At 36.4% G+C, this 20920-nt stretch overlaps 1 protein-coding gene across 6 annotated transcripts; it reads left to right on the top strand.

Annotated features, from left to right (window-relative positions):
* The first annotated feature begins 2940 nt into the window (after positions 1-2940).
* sh3tc2 (SH3 domain and tetratricopeptide repeats 2) lies at positions 2941-20821 on the top strand. Of its 6 annotated transcripts, none has more exons than XM_068213382.2 (19): positions 2941-3097; positions 7083-7456; positions 8007-8105; positions 8914-9045; positions 9395-9522; positions 9627-9732; positions 9825-9968; positions 10288-10483; positions 10611-10684; positions 11194-11389; positions 11703-11836; positions 12091-12141; positions 12279-13997; positions 14266-14443; positions 14562-14712; positions 14935-15057; positions 15167-15317; positions 16832-17028; positions 19617-20821. In XM_068213382.2, exons 2-19 carry the CDS (start codon positions 7393-7395, stop codon positions 20118-20120), a joined length of 4347 nt encoding a protein of 1448 aa, XP_068069483.1. In that variant the 5' UTR covers positions 2941-3097; positions 7083-7392; the 3' UTR covers positions 20121-20821. The 6 variants fall into 6 exon arrangements, with proteins under 6 accessions (XP_068069483.1, XP_005173353.1, XP_068069485.1 ...); XM_005173296.5 differs by lacking the exon at positions 7083-7456 and adding an exon at positions 7457-7568; XM_068213384.2 differs by lacking the exon at positions 8007-8105.
* Positions 20822-20920: the final 99 nt, after the last annotated feature.

The following is a 20920-nucleotide window of genomic DNA, read 5'->3' on the forward strand; positions in this document are numbered from 1 at the left end:
TTTTATTAGTTTTGGTATACAAAAAAATGCCATTTGTATGTTAGATCTCTGTCAAGGATTAGTTCACTCAAATTGGAAAGCTTTGTCCTTATGACCTTATGATTTTCTTTCATATGTGAAACAATTTAATACAAATCTCAAGTTATATACAAGGATTACATTTACGCAATTGTTCACTGATTACTAAAGGATGTATTATGCTGTTATTTACTGATAATGCTTATGCTGGGCTCATTTGACTTATTATAATGAGATCACTGTTTGTTCCGTGTTAAACATCGTTTACTTGCTGCTGTGTTAAACAAGGGATCAGCAGCAAACACATAGAACCTGGTATGCATCGTCTAAAAACCATCAATCAATACAAAAAAGCATATACAGTTGAAGTCAGAATTATAAGCCCCCTTAATTTTTTTTCTTCTTTTTGAAATATTTTCCAAATGGTGTTTAACAGAGCAAGGCAATTTTCACAGTATGTCTGATAATATTTTTTCTTCTGGAAAAAGTCTTATTTATTTTGTTTTATAAGCAGGACATTAGTCATTAATTTAGGTAAAAATAATAGTTGTTGGAGCAGCACGGTGGTGCAGTGGGTATAGCACTCTCACCTCACAGCAAGAAGGTCACTGGTTCAAGCATCAGCTGGGTCAGTTCGCATTTCTGTGAGGAGTTTGCATGTTCTCCCCGTGTTTGCATGGGTTTGATCTGGATGCTCTGGTTTCCCCCACAAGTCCAAACACATGCGACAAAGGTGAATTAGGTGGTTTAAACTGTTAGCCAGCACTCAATTTTGGGGATTTACACCTACTTAACTTTAAATAGCAGCAGTTCTTGACTCCAGTAAGCTACAAACACAAATTATGTATTATTGGATAGACGACACTTTGAGCTTTACTGTGGTAAAGTTACATGTTAAAAAAAAATATAAAAAGTCATACATTATGAAGTCATGAGAAAAAAGCTTTAAGCTATAAGCTTTCCATTGAAAAAAATCTAGCTACAATGGCTGCTTGAGGGTTGTAGCTTTAAACTGATATACAGTTTGTCAAGATTACTTGTTCTTTGTGGTGTAATCTATTCATAAACATTGACATGTGGGAAACCAACGACCCAGTGCGTCTACGTGCTGGCTAAAGGGTTAATAAAATGACTAAGCTGAAAAAGAAAATGAATGAATAATAGTTGTTGGTTTGTTAATAGCGAGAACTGCACTTTAAAATAAAGTTTGATTGAATACTTACAGTAATGCTGATTTGTTCATGGGTCATAGGAGACATTCTATCATTGTGATAACATGTATCATTGTTATATTTTACAGAATATATAAGTGTATTTTATTTGTACAGATAGCATATTTAAAAGTGCAATAAAAGATGGTTAGTACTGTATTAAAAGTGGTATAATATATATTTTTAAATATAACAGTAGTATTTTAAAGGTATATTTTAGTTCAACTTTTTGATGTGTCAAAATAGCATAGTCATCTTGTTTACTTTAAATAGTACTAAAAATTAACTGTTAAGTAAAAAATGAGTAACCAAAAATGTTTGTGCACGTTTTTCACCAGGGAAAAATTCTCATTCCTATTTTCAAACAAGATGTTGGCAAATGGAACTTTATCACATCAATTTAATAGATTCAGCAAGAACAATCAGAAGGCATTATGCATCACTGCATCATTTCAACATCATTGCATACATGCAAACCATTACAGTTTCATTTTTCGTACTGATCAAGTGTTTATATGCTCCCTCATTTGTATTTGGAAAAGTTTATTTCACCATTCTTGATCCAATTGAAATGTAAGTTTTCAGGTGCTTGTGTGAATCATTTATTACAATTAAACTTTTAAATAGATTTTTAAATACACCATGCATCTACTGAGCTGATCTTGAGAATCAACTTTCAGATTCAGGAAGCATATAAAATGATTATTTGTTAATAATCACGGGCACAATAGATGAATAGATATAAATATGCTATCCAACAGATGTGCTGTGGAAGCCGTCAGCTGCTTGTCTTGTGTGCCATGTTAATGCCGTGACTATGGTTTGGGCACATGGCCTGCTGGCTCCACCAGTTGTCGGGGGTTTGATTCTCTATCATTGATGTGGTATGTAATCCATTTACCCACACCATCTGAGACCTGTGGTCACACTGTACTGCACAAAGAGCCTTCTTTCACAGACCAGTCACATGGCCAATATCTTCTCAGGGTGACTTTTGTAATGACTCAATAACAGTCCCTAGAATCTGGAGTCTTTTCCAGGGTTTATATTTAACCAGGCTAGAAAAGCAAAAAATGACTAGCTGAGCCTAGGCCCTGCCTGTTATCTGACCTACTGACGAAACAGAGCCACATGAGCACAGGGAATTCTTGGAAGAAAATAATAATGTTTTAAAGAAACTTGATATCTTCACTAGATATAAACATGTGACTGAATATTTGCCTAGAAATGCTAAAGGAAGCACCTTTGGAATGTGAGCAAGAGGGCGTATTTGACTATAATGAAGCTGATAGCAACTCTACAGGCATTTTGTTTTGCTCTATGAAAAAACAAGTCAGACCTGAAGGATTACTTTTATTATCAAACAAAAAAACTCACATTCACATTTTTCTCACATACACAATTCACATTTCCTTTACTTTTTGTAGGTTTTCAAAGAAATGAAAACTGGTTGGATTCCTGATGAATCAGATATTTAGTATTAGCTTAGTCATGAAAGTAAAAATATTGATAGTCTGAATACTAGCTATCTATCACCTTATCAACAAAGTGAACACCTTCTGTATGGATTTAGAGTTTAAATAGAACAAGGAAATAAGAGAACAAGTCTCAGAAAGAGAGAGAGAGAGAAAGAGAAACAGAGAGGAAAAACTCACATATGATTTAGGGGAGGAGTTTACATAACTTCCCTCAGCTCTACACTCATGCAACCAGAAGACACACGTACACACACAACCCTTGTCCCTCCTACAGGAGCATTATGGATTATTATGGTTAGTTTTGGTAAGTTTTAAAAGGAACTCCACAGAGCTCGTATTGTGACAGATCTATGAGGAACGAACACACAACCGGGAGTCAGCAAGTCAGAGGTACGCTCTTTCTCAGAGACTAAAGTGCATATAGACTAATGTGTGTTTAGTTCACATTCCTGTGTTAATAGTTTTCAAGTTTTGAATGAAAGTGGGACAAGTGGTTGAATTATATGTACTTTTAAAGATTCTGTTAAGACTTTTGGTTGTCTTTTCATTTACATAGTTTTTCTCTGTGAGAATCTGTCTCTTAAAACAAACTGTAGAACTTTTCACTAAGTAGCCTATATAAGAAATTGTTTCTCACACCGTTTAATAGTAACAGGCTGCCAGCATGTGCTGCTTGGGCATGAACGACATTCTAAACTTAGAGTCTAGACTCATTACTCGGGTTACATACCTTGTTGTTTTCACTGACATTCACACACTGTGCTAGTAACCCAGAGAGAGAGAGCGCTAACTTCACTGTCTCCAAGTGCACAGGACAGTTCACCTTCTATGTATCACATTCAGAAGGGAATGTGCTGCCAGCCTTCAACAGTTACTACTTTCACAACATTAGGTGTGTAGTTATAAGTATGACACCTTCACACATATGGTTTTTAGTTCCCAGGGTATGAATTATGAAGTTTCCAACCCCCTACAAAGAAGTTAAACTAGGAATTTGGGGAGCATTTATAATTGTATAGTATTCACATATAGTGTATCAGAAGTCTAGATATTTGATTTCTCAGACCAGAAAATAGGACAGACAGTTTTATAATCTTTTAATTACACAATTATGTTTCTGCTGTTGGAATAATAACTTTTATGGTTATCATAGAAAACAACCTGTTTTTTTAGACTTTTCAAATAATGAAACACCACTAATGAATATTGAAATGATATTATCAAAGAGTTTTGAATACTGAATGACTTTCTTGAGGTAAAGACCATTTTACCCGACTCATCACTATGTACTGGCAGTATGATAATATTACAGCACAATAATGCGAGTACACTCTTTAAAAGAACAACTTTTAACATTGACTTTTTTGAAGTTCAATAGACAGATTCAGCAATTGCATAAAACACATTACATTTTCTTAGGTTTTACTGTTTCTTTAAACATACCTTAAACATGTTTTTACCTTTATATACTTATAGCTAATTACTTTCGCTTCAAACTTAGTCCTATACTTGCAAATTAATTGATATAGAAATGTGATTAGATGGTGATATTGTCTTTTAAATTATACTAACACAATTGGCTCCCACATATTAGGCAATTTTGCATGACATGTGACTACTGCTAGCCCTCACCAATGTCATTTTAAAAAATATGAAATAAGGGACATATGCTGAGGCACTAAATACAGCATAAATATGAGATTTTTATGGGGAAATGTGATTTTAGTCAAAATAATCAGAATAAATTATTATTAAAATCCAGGTTAGTTTTTTTTCTTAATTCAGAACATAAAACCTATGCAAAAAAAAAAAAAAAGATTTTCAAACTAATATGGTCATTGTTACAATTTAGTAGCAGCTTAATTTTTTATAGGCCTATTAATGATAACTACTGTACGTTTTGTTGTGTGATGCATTGCACCAAAATTAATTGTGATAAAAAATGTTGTCATTTTAAGACCATTTTACACGACTCATTACCATGTAATGATAGCATGTTAGCACTATTATAGCATAATAATCCATGTACACTCAAAAAGCAGCTTTTTTAATTATCAAGAATATTTAGCTATTAGTATAATTTTTATAATATAACAAATAGTCCATAAAAATGGCTAATATATATATATATATATATATATATATATATATATATATATATATATATATATATATATATATATATATATATATATATATACACATATATATATATATATATATATATATATATATATATATATATATATATATATATATATATATATATATATATATTCTTTTTTTTCTTTTTTTCTATATCATTGCTGTAAAAAGTAGCAAGTGCATAATTTACACACTGGGTGATTATGGAGGAGCTAATTGCTTCAGGTTTTTTTCGCTAAAGCACATAGAGATTTTCTGTGAGAGTTGTTGAGGTATGCTGAGAAATGGCTTTTGGCTGTTTACCACTGCTCTTGCTCACAAGATCTCCACAGATTCAATTAGAATCTGACTGGGTTCTCTCTTTACAAAACACTACGATGAGCAAAATTACTCTATATAGACAAGTACACTCTTTGTTATGCCCCAAAACACAGACAGTGAAGTAGTGACAGGGAGACAATCATATGGTAGACTGACTACATTAAAAAATATTGAGAATACTATCTATATGATTTGAATATGCTAAACATTTTTTTTAACATCACACTAAATACATAATACACCAAAACAACATATTAACAGATTGTGTACATCCAAAGAACATGGATGTCTGTGTACATCTAAAGAACCACATTTTAAACAACATTCTTGACTAAAATACAAGCTTAATTGCTGAAGTGTCACTCAGTAACCTACATCATGAATGATTCCAGGCTTTAAACAAATCACGAGGCATTGGTTTATTGACAGATTCATTAAGATAATCACTTGCTGCACTTTTGAATGAAAATGTTAAATGAAACATAATTGATAAACGAACAAACGTTTTTAATGAAATAATAGACTATTCGCTGATATTGTAAGGCAGTCACTTATTAGCACTTACTGGACAATTAGTTTTGGTTTCATATTTTCACATATTTAATATTTTTCCATATTTGAAATATGTTGCATTGTAAAACCTTCATATTATGTAATGTTTTAATGCATTTTAGAATCTTTTGAAGTTGTAGATACAATAGAAATACATCCATTAAATTTGTGATATAGTTCTAAATACATCTAAATGGCAATAAATAAATAGAAAAATGTGCAACCTCTGCTGTTCAAAGGTATTGATAATTTAATTTGATTGGAAACAGCCTTTTGATTTTTCATTGTTCTAAATGTAGTTTTAAAATAAATGTACAAATTTAATGAACTGAGATATGTTCATTATTAGAGAATTTACCAATTCAATGTTCTATCTGAACTAAATATTTAATGTATACTATTAGTATGAGTATTAGTGGATTTTTATAATTTTTAAAAAGGGTTTTTCCCACGGAGGCTGTTAGATCTTAAAGGTCTGCGATTCAAGAAAACACATGCAATTACAAAAAACGCCAGCAAATTAAGAAAAGATTTTCATCCGTTTGACAGCACACGTGCTGCAAATCGTCACAATTTTAAAATGCGCTGCATTCTCACACAATGCAAACAAATGAATAAGATGTGCTGCATTTTTTCACAACACAAACAAAATATGAAAACTCACTGAATTTTCTCACAACACTTGCAAAACCATTGGAACACAACAGAAATGTTTCAAGTGGACATAAAAACCTCGCTATTAGCTTAAATAGCTGGGGTTTGTCACGTTTTAGGGTCCCTTTGAAACATTTTCGTTGTGTTCTGAGCTATTTGAGTGTTTTCGTAAATAGCTTGCGTTGTGAGAAAATGCAGCACGTTTTTCTTATGTGTTTGCAGTGTGAGGATTTGCTGCACGTGTGCTATCAAATGGATGAAGATCTTTTCTAAATTTGCTGGTGTGTTATTGCATGTGTTTTCTTAAGTTGCAGCACATTAAGCTCTCGGCCACTGTATTTTCCTCATGAGAGATACTGGTTTATGTTTTACTTTTAACCGAATGGTGTGGCTAGTAATGTTGTGCTAGAAAAAATGTTGCTTTGTAAATCTTTGGATCTGCGCGACCTATTTATTAATTTAATTTCCTCTCTTTAAAATCAGATTATGGCCTTAATATCTATATCAATTATTGATTTTTGAAATGATAGAAAGTAATGATGCCAGACAAAGATAGTTGTGCTTTTAAATCTAGAAGCTGTCAACTGTGTTTTCACAGCAAAAGAGAAAAGTCAAATTTAGAATCACTAAATAAAAAACAGCACATATACTTGCAGTGAGCAATGGACACAAAATCACTGGGCCTTTTGTCTCTGTATGTCAGCGATGTGAGAATGCTGCCGCTCTCACTTTCCACAAGAACCCCTGGCACAGAAAGGCACTGACCAGCCCACACAAACATGCCAGCAGTGCTTCAGAGTGCTTCACTCATCTGCAGAGTGGACGCACAGAGGAAAAGGGGAGAGAGAAGCAAACAGATGGAAGTTAGAAATGAGCAGTAGAGAGAGTGCGGTTTATGCACGAGAGGAAAATGGAAAGGAAGAGAGAGAGGGAGAGGAGTGACTCTATCGATAAGTGGATCTATAGCCAAGCGGGCATTACTGAACCTGAGTTTGGAGTCAGCTGTGTACACCATGGCATGTTGTTGCTGCTGCTGCTGTCCAGTTCCATGCCTCAGAAACTGCTTCTTGTTTTCAGGTTGGTCCCACCCTGGCTTTCATAGATTTTTGCCATGAGAAGAAAGCGTAACTATCACAGGGAGACATCACAGTGTTTCTGTCAGTCATGGGTAATAGGTTTACCCATGAAGGTAATGCAGGATGTGTACTTACTTTAGGTGTCAGCTATCGTGTGCTTTGTTGTTGTGTGTAATGCCTGTTGTGACTAATTACTGTATGTATTGTTGCTGTGTTAGCCATTGGTACATTGTTTTGCTGTTGATAGATAACTTACTAGCAGCTGTGGACTAACAACTAGCAAGTAGTCCTTTTGTGATAAAAGATTGCATCGATATAACAATCCCCAAGGACTTGTTGTGCCTAGTTTTAGGCTGATATCAATACGTTTCATCACGTTTGTCATTGTTTGCATGTACTCCCTTTGATTTGCACAAGCTTTCATTATTTGAAAGCTGTGATTTTTTTATACGTTTAATGTTCATTTAATTAAGCGTTTACCCTAAAAGCTTCAGCTTGACATATGGCTAATTTAATAACGCTCCCTTAAACCTCACCCTCCCTTTCAATAGCGATATCGCCTGCTGAGCTCGATGCCTTGTGGAATGACCCTCCATACACTTTAGCCGCAGTCAGTGAGCTCTTTCCACCCAATGATGCCATGACAGCTGGTAAGAGGATTTCTTGAGTCATGCATGAGTGTTTCAGAAATAACTGAGAGCCTGAGAATTGCATGATTCTTTTACAAATGTTTACGTTGAATGCATTTTATACAAACCGGCAGCACAGTGAGGCAGTGGGTAGCATGATCACATCACAGCAGGAAGGTCGCTGGTTCGAGCCCCAGCAGAGTCAGTTTAAATGTTCTCACTGTGTTGTGTGGGTTTCCTCTGGGTGCTCCGGTTTCCCCTAAAGTTCATTCCGCTGTGGCGACCGCTGATTAATAAAGGGACTAAGCCGAAAACGAAAAATTAATTAATGGCTTTATACAAACCAGCTGTTTGCAACATCCTTTCTTTTCAACGAACAAATCTGGGAAAGTCATACACGTCCGGAGATGAGGAAGAAGGCTATTATTTAAGCCATCTGGATCATATTTATAGAGCCATTATGATATGGCTAGCACTTCCTGTTTATGTCCTCAACTTTACGAGCTGGTAAACACAGCTCTGATATTTTTATATTTACATGCTACGCTAATTAGTACTCGTATCATATATTGGAATGAAGAACTACTGTATTTGGTGAAGCCCATTTACTGTAAAATCTAAATCTGCAGGAAGTGCCTAACTAGCAAAGGGAACCTTTTGCTTGTCTTAAATATTCTGTATTTCTTCAAGTATTATTTTGTTTTACTTATCAGTAAGATTGACCATAAATATATTCATACAGTAGTTCTGGTGTATTGTTAATGCTGACCAAACTACAGAGTTCTGGAAAGTGGTGTTGACCCCGGTTTCCTTTGTTTTGCCACTGGAGATGAGGAAGCGGAGGCTGAGGCTGAGGCCGAGGTGGAGGCAGAAGGCATAAGCAGAGAGATTTACTGGAGGAGGAAGGAAACGTTCAGCGGAAGCAGCACAGTATCTTCATCAGGAGAACGCCTCTCTCCAGGTATTTGCAGTAAGGATCACTGAGTCCTGTAGACCTGTGTGAGAATAATGGTCTCCATCTACATAATGGCCTTTAATGGCTGCAGTCCTTAAGCACACTCTGCCAGACTTCCTTAATGTGAACACTCAGCCTCTGCCCTAATGGTGTATCTTTAGTGATGTGGTCAATCATAGTGCTGTCCCTGCAAAAAAAACAACATATTGGTTTGTTACTAACGCCGTGATGTTGGACGCAGTAATCACGCCCTACATCACAAGAGCTTTCCTGTTACTGCTCATGTAACTGATCGTAAATCTTGGCTACTTTGTGGTGGATACTTAACTCAATATTTTTGCTCTGTTCCTTGGAGATGTTGTTTTGTTGTTTAGCGGGAGGTGGCGATCGAGTGTAGCACCTGACGATCAGCTTCAAGAGGCACTGCGTACAAGACTCCGGGTAGTAGAAAGTAACAGCCAGGATGTCGTCCAGCTCTTCAAGGTCAGACACGGATGTACTGGCACCATTATGAACTTGTTACTATTGATTACTTAAGTCATTTCAATCTTCATTACATTTAGTTCTTGCTGATATTGTACACACAGGACTTGTCTGCACGACTGCTGTCTGTTCATGCGGAGAAAGACAGCTTTGTCATCACCTTTAAAACTGTCGAGGAGATCTGGAAGTTCTCCACTTACCTGGCACTTGGTTGGTGTCAATCAAATGTTCTGTTACATTTACTCAACATCAATAATTCTGTATACAGTTTTAACTTAATAAATATTTATTTTATATTGTAGGATATGTAGCAAGATGCCTTGAGAACTTTCTTTGTGACCAGTCATTCTGGCTGGACCCGGCATTGCTAAGCGATGTGGAGATTTCTGTAACAGTGGATGAAGACCACTTAGCTACTCTTTATTTGGGACTTCTGCTACAGGAAGGTAAGGATTTGTCTACTATTGTAATATTTATCCAAAACAGTCCCTTACTTTTGACTCTGTCAAGGTCACAGTCAAGAGGCAGACAAAACATATAAAAAAAACAGCATATGGGTCAAACTTAGAAATCAACTTGTTAAAGAGTAATACAACTGAATTGACTTTTGAAGTGGTTCAAAAAGGTTTTAAAAACTGTCCTAAAACAAAATTGTGTGTTGCTCAATACTCAATAGTTTTAGGACAACTTTGATAAAGGTTTGGACATACTTTACATGTTACAGGAATAAGCTAGTAACTAAAGACAGTCTCATTACCATTTCAGGTACATTCTTTGGCAAGACTTTATATAAGAGTGACTGCAAAGAGGAGGAAGAGGAGCTAAACTACAGGAGGAATGACCTAGTCATGGTGAAAGACATTGGACAGGAGGCCATATGGGAGGGTACACTACTGTCAACAGGCAAACATGGTCTGGTGCCTGTGCATGATATGCAGCCTCTGCCTTATCCATTTTATCAGTAAGTGACACTGACTTTCTAAGCTTATACAGGATGGATTTTAGGGACAACAGATTTGTCTAGCTGAATATCTACTTCAGCTAGAATAAAGCTTTTAATGTCTTTACAAATATACACTTTTTTCTAGATGGTTCCTTAAGAAATATCCAGGAAATGCAGGAGGAATTTCAGTTACAGAAGGCCTCTTTGATCATCCTGTTGGTGAGATTCTTCTGAAATATTTAGAAAACCTATTATTAAGATAATCTTTAAAGGTTTCATGAAGTGCTTTGAAATGTGCATTTTTTTATTTGATGTTTGACGTAATCTCAACCGAAACATGACGAGAGAGTGTCACATATAATAGTCCCTCTGGTGGAGCTCAATGGTCAAGGTTTGATGAAAAACTAAACGATGGGGTTATGTGAAAAAATTGCTGATCCATTTAGGTGGAAGTGACAAACTGCAAGCTTTGGATGTATATATCCAGATATATTTATATCCTCTAAATGCATATTTTGTAGTACACTAGGTTATAAATATTAAAACCAACATAATGTTCTGATACTAACTAATTTCACAGGACCTTTAAATCTTTATAACATTTTCCTTATTTACTTCCAATTTAAATGCCTTACTGTGGCATTGATTTTGTCTATTTTTTTTAAGAAAATGAAGGATGGATCAACAGTAATTTTGGGTTAATCAACATCTTTTTGCTTCTGTTTCAGTGGTGGGGACCTGTGTGGCAGTAGTGGACCATTACCCAGTGGTGAAAGATGAGCTGCACTTACGCATAGGAGATCAAATCAAGATTGAAGGATTTCTTTTCAATACTCTGAGTATGTTCATAGGAAGACACCTCACCAGTGGAGAGACAGGATTTGTTCACAAAGCCCATGTAAAACCCGAGAGTACTGAGAGACTGTAAGTAAACAGTTCAACTGTATTTACTGCATTTATATTCATAGAGTCATCGTGTACTTAAACAAAGGACCTTCTCTTTATTTTGCAAAACTATTTATCTAATGTGCCTCTCGATGATACTGACATACCAATTGAAGGCAACCAGCTGGCAAAAGCAATTTCATTCTGTTGACCTTTGTTGAATGTGCCTCTGTCTAGCTGGGGGTGATGAGGGTGTTGGAAGGGGGGTTAGTGGAGTTATGTGATGATGTGATGAAGCAACCCGAATGAGAGTCATGTGAATGATAATGTTGTCTTTGTTGGCTTTGCACAGCAATGGACAATTGGTCTTTCTGAGTGAGGAGGAAAGGACAGCCCTGTCTAAACTTAACCCCTGCCTTGAGCCCAGCCAGGCAGATGTACTGACAAATCTTTTCTCCACTGACATAAGCACTGTGTACAGATTGGGTAAGAGATGATGCATTGTCTCTCTGGGAGACCTTGAATAATCTTAGGGCAATTGAGTAGTTTACTAAAAAATTCTGTCATCATTTACCATCAAGAAGATGAAAGAAGAAAGATGTAGAAAGACTTTCAAACTAATTTGAAATTACATAAGGGTGGATATATGATGGCAAAAATGATAAGACTGGCTGAGCTATACCTTTCACCAAATGACAAATCTTTTTTCTCTTGCAAACTGTTTCTCTTACAAACTGCAGACAGACTTGATGACTCCGATTTCACTTACATCAGAAACCACCCAATTCCAGGTAAGCCTAACCATCACCAAATTTTGCACACAGAAAATCCTTTATCTACCTCATTTCTAATTTTCATTTTTCATTGTAAGTTTATTAGAGTATGTGCTATAAAATATTCTAAAATGTACACTTTGTGTAACCTGCAGAACAGAAAACCACAGTGGATCAAAGAAAGCGCACTGTATCTGAAAAGAGTGATGCAACTCCTTACCACTCGTCCCCGAGGCAATCATTCTCTGCCTCTCGAAATCATCTTGACCGAGACTCTGAAGTCCTCTCTTTCAACCTGGAGGACACCTTCAGAGAAATGGACGAATATGAGGAAGACCCTCCAAACTTTATGGATGAGGGTATCTGGGAGACTGAAGAAGCTGAGAGATGCGACCCAATCTTGACCCTCCTCAACCTGGAATATTTCCAAGACACTTTTAGAACTCTTTATGACCTCTCCTACTCTTTTCTGGACACTTTCTTCAATGGCCTTCCAGAGGACGAGGTGCTACAACATTTGGAAAACCTGCGAGAAGGAGCCAAGAAAGGCAGGATGCTCTGGGCCCACCGGCGTGCCTGCTTCCTCCTCGGCCGCCTATGTGCCAAGAAACTAAAGTACTCACAAGCAAGAGTGTACTTTGAGGAGGCTTCGAAGGTTCCTGTAAATGGCTTTAATGACAAACCACTTCTAATAGCCCTTTACACCAATCTCACTTCGGTTTACCTAAAACAGAAGATGATGGACAAGTTGCCGTTCACACTTGAGAAAGCAAGTGCTCTGATTCTTTGTCTTCCCTGCCACAACTTCTGCTCTGTGGATGAGTTTGAGCTGCTACAACCAATCATGCGCAGAGCCATAATTGAAAAAGACAAATACCTAGAGGCTCGGACATGCTATCTCTCTGTTTGTCTCTTTCTCCATCTAAGGAAAATAGAAGAAGCTTTACCGTTTGTAGAGAGGCTTCAGTTCCTTATCATCACACTGTCTGTGGAAGAAGGGAGGCAAATTGCCCCGGTTGATCTCAACTGGCTGCTGTGCAGGCTTTACCACAAAAAGTATCTACCTTTCCTCGCACTTGCTTCTTTAAGTCTAGACTCAGGGCAAGATCATTCCTTGAATGATGCATTCCAGAAAATTGAACTCTTTATCAAAAACTCAGTCAGGCTTAATCCTCACTGGAAGGAAAATATTTCTGTGCTTCCTGCACAGGTGGTGGTTTACCTTCAGCAGGCTTTGGCAATAGCTAGTCAAGGGGAGGACCTGAAGACTCAGAGGGACCTGTGCCTGAGCCTGGCTAGTGTTTACCAGCAGCATGGAGCACTAAAAAAAGCTGTGCCATATGCCCAACATGCAGCAAAGACTGGAAATCAAATCAATGAGGAAGAGGGCTTTGAGGCGTCCATACTGCTGGCCTGGCTCTTGGTAATGACAGATGAACCCATTCAGGCTCAGAACAATCTGCGTCCACTTCTTAAGTCTTTGAATGAAACAGACAGTCCAACACAGCGTGGGGTGGTTTACAATCTCCTAGCTTTATGTTTACGCAAACAGGCCAGAGTTCAGGAGGCAGCAAGAAACTTTTATTGTGCTCTGCAAATCTCCAGAGAGAATGGGAACAAACGTAATGAAGCCCTAGCTCTGGCTAATTTGGGATGCTTGTCCCTATCCATAGGGGCTTCAGGCCTGGCAGAGTGCTTTCTACTCAAATCCTTCCACCTATTTCAGTTTCTCTCAGAGAGCCCTACAGACCAGGAGCATGTCCAGGTTCTGCTATGGCTGGGTAGGAGCTACAAGGATAGAGGGGGGAGCCAGGAGGTTCGACTGTGGTTCGAGATGGGCCTGCTAATTGCTATTAGTGCTAACAATCTGCACAGTGAGTTTAAATATTATCTATTGCATACAGTGGTCCCAAAAGTATTTGAACACTTAAGCCACATTTAAATTTATATGCGATACATACCAAAATATCAATGCAAGTACTATTTTAACCAAATAAATCAATTGCAATCATGACATAATTGTCTCAATTAGTCAAAATACTTTTAGTGCCATTTCAATGTTACAAAATGTATTTTACTTATTGGATTAATAATTTGAGGTCAGATCATTATTAAGTAATAACAAATTCCTTCTAAATGCAGGTCAGATGGTTGTGGCAAAAGTTTTAAGTCGTCATTATGCTGATTTGCTGCTGTACGGACAGTGTATTGTTTACTATGAGCACTGTGTGAGTCTGTGCAGAAGACTCAAGAATAAACAGCTAGAAGGAGAATACCTTGAACTCCTGAGCAGCCTGTATCTCTCACTCAACACAGAGAAGTAAGATACACATTCCACACAATACACTACATCACTGCTTTCAGTACTTTGAAACCTGATCCAATAGCAACAAATAAATCAATAGTTTTAAAAGTATTCTTTGCTAAAATCCTTACAGGTCATCTAGGAAGTCTCTAGATTGCTCAAAGCAAAGCTTGAGGATCTCTATAGATCTGGGGAAAAGACAGGAAGAGTCTGAGACATGGTTACAAGTGGGCCGTATCTACTATCTAATCAATGAAGACGAACTGGCTGACATGTACCTACAGGTAATGATTTTCAAAGTAGTGTATTGCAAAAGGAGTAAATTATTGATTAGTGTTATACTTTTTGGGTATTTATGTACAAAGGTATGCCACAAATTCTACAAAAATGGTAATCTTTATGTTTTAAGGCTAAGGTGATCTCTAATGAGAACGTATTCCTCTATCATGTACATGCTTTTATCAGCTGCTGTGATAACTCCTTTCTCCATAAACAAATGTATACAGGCAGCAGTAAAGACAGCCCTCAGGATGAATGACCCATGCTTCGCTATGAGCATTTATGAGGAAGCAGGAGATGTGTTTTTCAAAGGACACAGAAATCAGATAGCTGCCCTACCTTTTTACAGGGTAGGCCTCGCCTTGTTCACATTCACAATACAATTTACCCAAAACAATACAATAATTCTTGAGAAATGTATATCATATGACTTTGCATGGATTTTGCCCCCCAAAAAAGGATGGGAGTTTGCCATTTGCACGCAGCATTAAGGATGTGCACTCAGAGTTCAGGCTGTTAAGTAAACTGACAGAGCTCCTGATGAAGCAAAAGCAATATGAGGAAGCACTGCAATATGCCACTCTTGCAGTGCAGGTCAGCGCCACCACTGGTAAGGCCTCAGGATTAAATAATAATAATTGTTATAATACAATATTAACAATAACTTCATTAATGGAAGACAGTAATGTTGTTTTATTAAGCAATTTTTGTTTTTAAGTGCTTTGTGTAAGCTTGTGTTAAGCTGTAGTGCCCCCTGCTGGAGATGCATGTCCTCTACAGCAGACAACATACAGTAGCAGAATGCTGTATGTTAAATCTAAACATACCTAAAGCCGTAACCATGTCTTCCACACAGCTGGGCACCAAATATAAAGAGTTCCATTTGTTAAGGGAAATCTCGGTCTCATTCTAATAATTTTGATGAGTGCACATGTTCATTCTCTTTATATATGCCAAAAAAGTTTAAAAATGCAAACTTAATTGTGTCATCACATTTAGTATAAAACATACTGTAAACAGAGATGCTCTCTTCAGTGAACTAGAATTTTGCTATTTGAATAAGCACGATGTGATGCATATCCTGTTTCATTCTACACTCAAAAAAAATAAAAATAAAAGATTGCTGCTACTTGTTCAAACCTGTTTAAAATGAGTTGAAACAACACAGCTCTTTTAATTTCTTTGGCCAGTTTATTTGTTTTATGTTCAGTCCACGTAAATTTGTAAACCATTAAGTTAACTTAGGTGTTTTGTGTTGGGACAACATGAAGGAATTGTGTTTGGTCCAACTACCTGGTTAGGGAATTTGTAGTTCCCAGCATGCTTTGCGTGGGATTGAAATTTATTGGAGGAAATCCTGCACTTAGTTATTTTACGTTCATCCAATGAGTTATTTTATTGAGTGCATCATGCACCACATTGCATCTGCCTGTGTACATGATTATAAATTCAAAATATCTATGAAGTGTAACGTATACCATTTAAAGTCTAACAACAAATATTTAATCAAAATGCTAAATTTTTGGTAAAAATTTGCATGACGTGGATATATACTTTCTCAATGACACCTTAATTAATGCTTATAGAAACTGTTACAGAACTAAAAAATAAACTTTTAGAGAGCAAATAAATGATTAGACATGGTGAACTGTATGAGCTCAATCTTCAGGCATGGCAACCGGTTCTCATTAAACTCTGGGATCCTCTTTGAAATATTCTAATGATCTGACAAACTTGCTTCCCTGTCCAGTTTGTTTGGTTGTGTGAGTGTTTATTTTTTAATCATGCATACTTTTGTTTGTGATGGTAAACCTGTTAGCCAGCACTCAATTTTGGGGATTTACACCTACCTAACTTTAAATAGTAACAGTTCCTGACTCCAGTAAGCTACGAACACAAATGATGTATTATTGGAAAGAAGACACTTAGAGCTTTGTGGTAAAAGGAGAAGTTATATGTTAAAAATATATATAAAAAACCTTATACATTATAAAGTAATGAGGAAGTGTTTTTTTAAATAAATTATGTGGTTAAATTATGTTCAAATAGAAAACAATAAGACAAAGAAGAAAACATTCTATCAGTTTAATTTGCAGTTTAATGTGCTATCTGTATTTCTCACAGGTGTTCTTCTTAATGAGAGAGCGTCCTTCCATCGCCTCGCCTCAGTATACTTCTCTCTAGGGAAGTATGAAATGGCTGAGAACTACTATCTGAAGTCTCTTTCTCTCTGCCCTACTGCACTAGAGCATGCTATTGAAGTTCGGTATTATGTTAAAGTGTACTGCAGACTGGCTGATCTGACCCTATACAGATTAAAGGTGAGACTCTCATGTTTTTATTTTAGCTGCATCCCAGACTGAACATTTTGCATGTTTTATTGCACAGAGAGGATAATCATGCACTGTCTATTCACATGTATTGGTTTAAAATGTGGTAATGAACATTTTACATGCCAATTTTGTCATTTCAGGGCCTGGATTATATAGTTAGCTAAAACTCACACCAGCACTATATTTTTCATTACTTGTAATTAAAAAAAATGCAGCTTATATAGTAGTTTTATTTCATTTAGTTTCTCAATTTGATTGAATGATTTAAAATAACTTGAAATAAAAAAAACTAATAAATTATTAAATTAATTTGAAATATGTTATAACCATGGGTGACACGGTGGCGCAGTGGGTAGCTTGTTCGCCTCACAGCAAGAAGGTCACTGGTTCGAGCCTCGGCTGGGTCAGTTGGCGTTTTTTTGTGGAGTTTGAATGTTCTCCCCATGTTCGTGTGGGTTTCCTCTGGGTGCTCCAGTTTCCCCTACAAGTCCAAAGACATGTGGTACAGGTGAATTGGGTAGGCTAAATTGTTCGTAGTGTATGTGTGTGAATGAGATGTGTGGATGTTTTCCAGTGATGGGTTGCAGCAGGAAGGGCATCTGCTGCGTGAAACGTGCTGGATAAGCTGGCGATTAATTCCGATGTGGCGACCCCAAATTAAGGGGACTAAGCCGAAAATGAATGATTGAATGTTTAGAAAGAAGTTCACCAAAACAAAATTATACAATTTTCTAATTAAAATCAAAATAATTTTGTGAAAAACATATTTTCAGTTATATTAAGTTAATACATCTTGATGCTAAACTTGATTTTACATTTTAAACTAAAATACATCATACAGATTTCACTTATATTATATAGAAAGTGTAAATATACATAAACCAGCAGGAGAGAGAAATAGTTGAATATGCTGTTTATGTTCTGTAGCTAAAGATGAATATTTGAATTGCATGGATATGAATTAAGATCTTAAGAAAGGGAAAAAAAAAACAATTATTTTAACCAAATTTGAGACATTCATATTTTTGTATGTACAAAACCTGTAAAAATGATAGGTGAATAAGGTTTAAAGAAACTGACTTAAAAGTTCATTCCTAAATAGGCCTGTCACAACAATCGATATAATCGACTTATCGCACAACACATGGACATGACCTTAATTATTTTTGGTGATGCAATATACACTCACCGGCCAATTCATTAAGTACACCTGTCCAACTGCTCGTTAACGTAAATTTCTAATCAGCCAATCACATGGCAGCAACTCGTCAACATGATCAAGACGATCTGCTGCAGTTCAAACTGAGCATTAGAATGGGGATGAAAGGTGATTCAAGTAACTTTGAACATGGTTGTTGGTGCCAGACAGGCTGGTCTGAGTATCTCAGAAATGTCTGATCTACTGGGATTGTCATGCACAACTATCTCTAGGGTTTACAAAGAATGGTCCGAAAAAAAGAAAATATCCAGTTCTGTGGGTGTAAATTCAGAGGGTATAGTCAGATTTTGCCTTGTATCAACGGTTCAGTCTGGTGGTGGTGTAATGGTGTAGGCAGGGGATATTTTCTTAGCACACTTTGGGCCCATTAGTACCAACTGAGCATCGTGTCAACGCCACAGCTTACCTGAGCAATGTTGCTGACCATGTCCATCCCTTTATGACCACAGTGTTCCTCTAATGGCTACTTCCAGCAGGTTACGCGCCATGTTGTAAAGTGTGAATAATCTCAGACTGGTTTCTTGAACATGACAATGAGTTCACTGTACTCAACTGGTCTCCAGAGTCACCAGTTCCTAATACAATAGAGCACCTTTGGGATGTGGTGGAATGGGAGATTCGTGTCATGGATGTGCAGCAGACAAATCTGCTGAAACTGCATGATGCTATCATGTCAATATGGACCAAAATCTCTGAGAAATATTTCCAGTACCTTGTTGAATCTATGTCACAAAGGATTAAGGCAGTTCTGAAGGCAAAAGAGTTTCCAACCAGTTACTAGTAAGATGTACCTTATAAAGTGGCCGATGAGTGTACATCGCCCATACATAAAAAACAATTCTAGCAACATTTTAGCTGATTGCGCAGCGTCTCTATTTCTACTGGAGGTAGAGGTTATGTATGGCTAAAGAACACCAGTATTTACTATAAATTACTGTAATATATTTTCATGTGGGTGTCTGACAACTGAAAATACGGTAGATCTGGTAGAAGATATTGCAGCCTCTGTTACTTTTCATCTTGCTCTTTTTTGTAAACATTTATTATTATTTAATAAAATCTATGTTTCACGTTTTGATTCCAATGCCTAATTATTAAATCGTTAAAATAACTATAAATTAAATAAAATATTCTTAAGAATAAAATATTATGTGTTCTCTGAAAGATTAAACTTGCATTGTGATATTATATTGTCCTTCTTTCATTATATAATGAGTGGCATAAAATGGTGTTAAATTGACAATAATATGATTTATTGCAATTTATTTTGGTGTAATATATCGTACAACAATAAACATATTGTGACAGCTCTACCCTAAGCCCATTTTATGACAAATAATTTCTTTTTCTGCCTTAGGACGCATTTGATGCCATGGGTTACTTTCACTTAGCCCTGGCGGCAGCCCTGGAAGATAAGGAAAGCCTCAGTACACTGTACATAATCTACATGAAGCTTGCAGAGATTCATGCCAACTACATGCCAGATGCTGAACTATCTAAAAGCTACATGGACAGAGCGCAGAGTCTGAGGAATGAACTGGCAGGATACACAGACTCAAAAGACACAGAAGAAACAGACGAGGCTGATGCTGACATTGACAACAAATCTGCTCATTCAGACGCCAGCAGTGGCACAAGCACCCTCACAGAGTCCAGCATGATCAATACCAGCCTTACAATCAATGCCCAGAAAGAGCCTGAGCACTCCAATGGAAGTCACAAAGACGATACAAACACCAACAGATCAGATGAAACAGATTCTGGACCTGCCGATCATACCAATCCAGAGACTAGCTGTGAAGATAATGCAAACCACAGTAATGGAAGCACACTGAAGGAGGGCTTGACTTTTGTAATTTGAACTGAATCACACATAATGCTATCATTCTGAAAACAATGCACTTCTTTTTAATGAATAAGTGCAACACGACACTTTTTCCTTTTTTTTAATCAAATGTTTAAATTATCTAATATATTTTGTATTCTGTGAATTTAGAAGAGTATGCAAATTGTAAATATTTGTTTGTATTCATGTAAATATGTTTTTTTTTTATCTGTATACCTTACATAATTAAAATTTAAGAAATTCAATATACAATTTTTTATTTAATATACTCTGGGTTCCCCAGCATGTGCATGATCATCATATGAAACAGTATACTTTTTAAAGGTATATGCTCCATAATTTGAGGTCTGAGGTAGTTTTGACCTTCAAACCAATATAACCTCAAACTTATCCACAACCCATCATTCTAAATGGATTGTTCACCCAAATGTGGAAGACCACTGGTCATTTAGTCACACATATTCAATTTTTTTATTTGTTTTGCCTGTATGTTTACACAATTTTATGAATCACACAGAAAAGTTTATTGTATTGATCTGCAATGTCAAAGATGTAGCCTACTGTACATCTTAGATAGGCTAAAGGCAAGTAAATCAACAGCAAGTAAAGTGAGTTGACGAGTAAAGACGAGTCAATTAACATCAATATTAAGCTACATTGTATTGCACTTTTTTGCCACAGCATTAAACATGAATAAATTAGGTGTTTCAAATCCCATAAGTGAATTTTCATAGACATGTTAAGGCTAATACACTAACCAAAGAAGACATTTAACTTTATGGTTACTTATCTTTTTTTTAAATGCGGCCTTCTTC

This window comes from Danio rerio, chromosome 14 (genome assembly GCF_049306965.1).
Source record: "Danio rerio strain Tuebingen ecotype United States chromosome 14, GRCz12tu, whole genome shotgun sequence".
In the NCBI taxonomy this organism is placed as follows: domain Eukaryota; kingdom Metazoa; phylum Chordata; class Actinopteri; order Cypriniformes; family Danionidae; genus Danio; species Danio rerio.

Coding starts and splice junctions, on each gene's coding strand:
- sh3tc2 (XM_068213382.2), top strand. CDS start 7,393: ATGGCATGTTGTTGCTGCTGCTGCTGTCCAGTTCCATGCCTCAGAAAC. Junction 8,106..8,913: donor CAATGATGCCATGACAGCTG/GTAAGAGGATTT, acceptor TTGCCACTGGAG/ATGAGGAAGCGGAGGCTGAG. Junction 10,484..10,610: donor CTGCCTTATCCATTTTATCA/GTAAGTGACACT, acceptor ACTTTTTTCTAG/ATGGTTCCTTAAGAAATATC.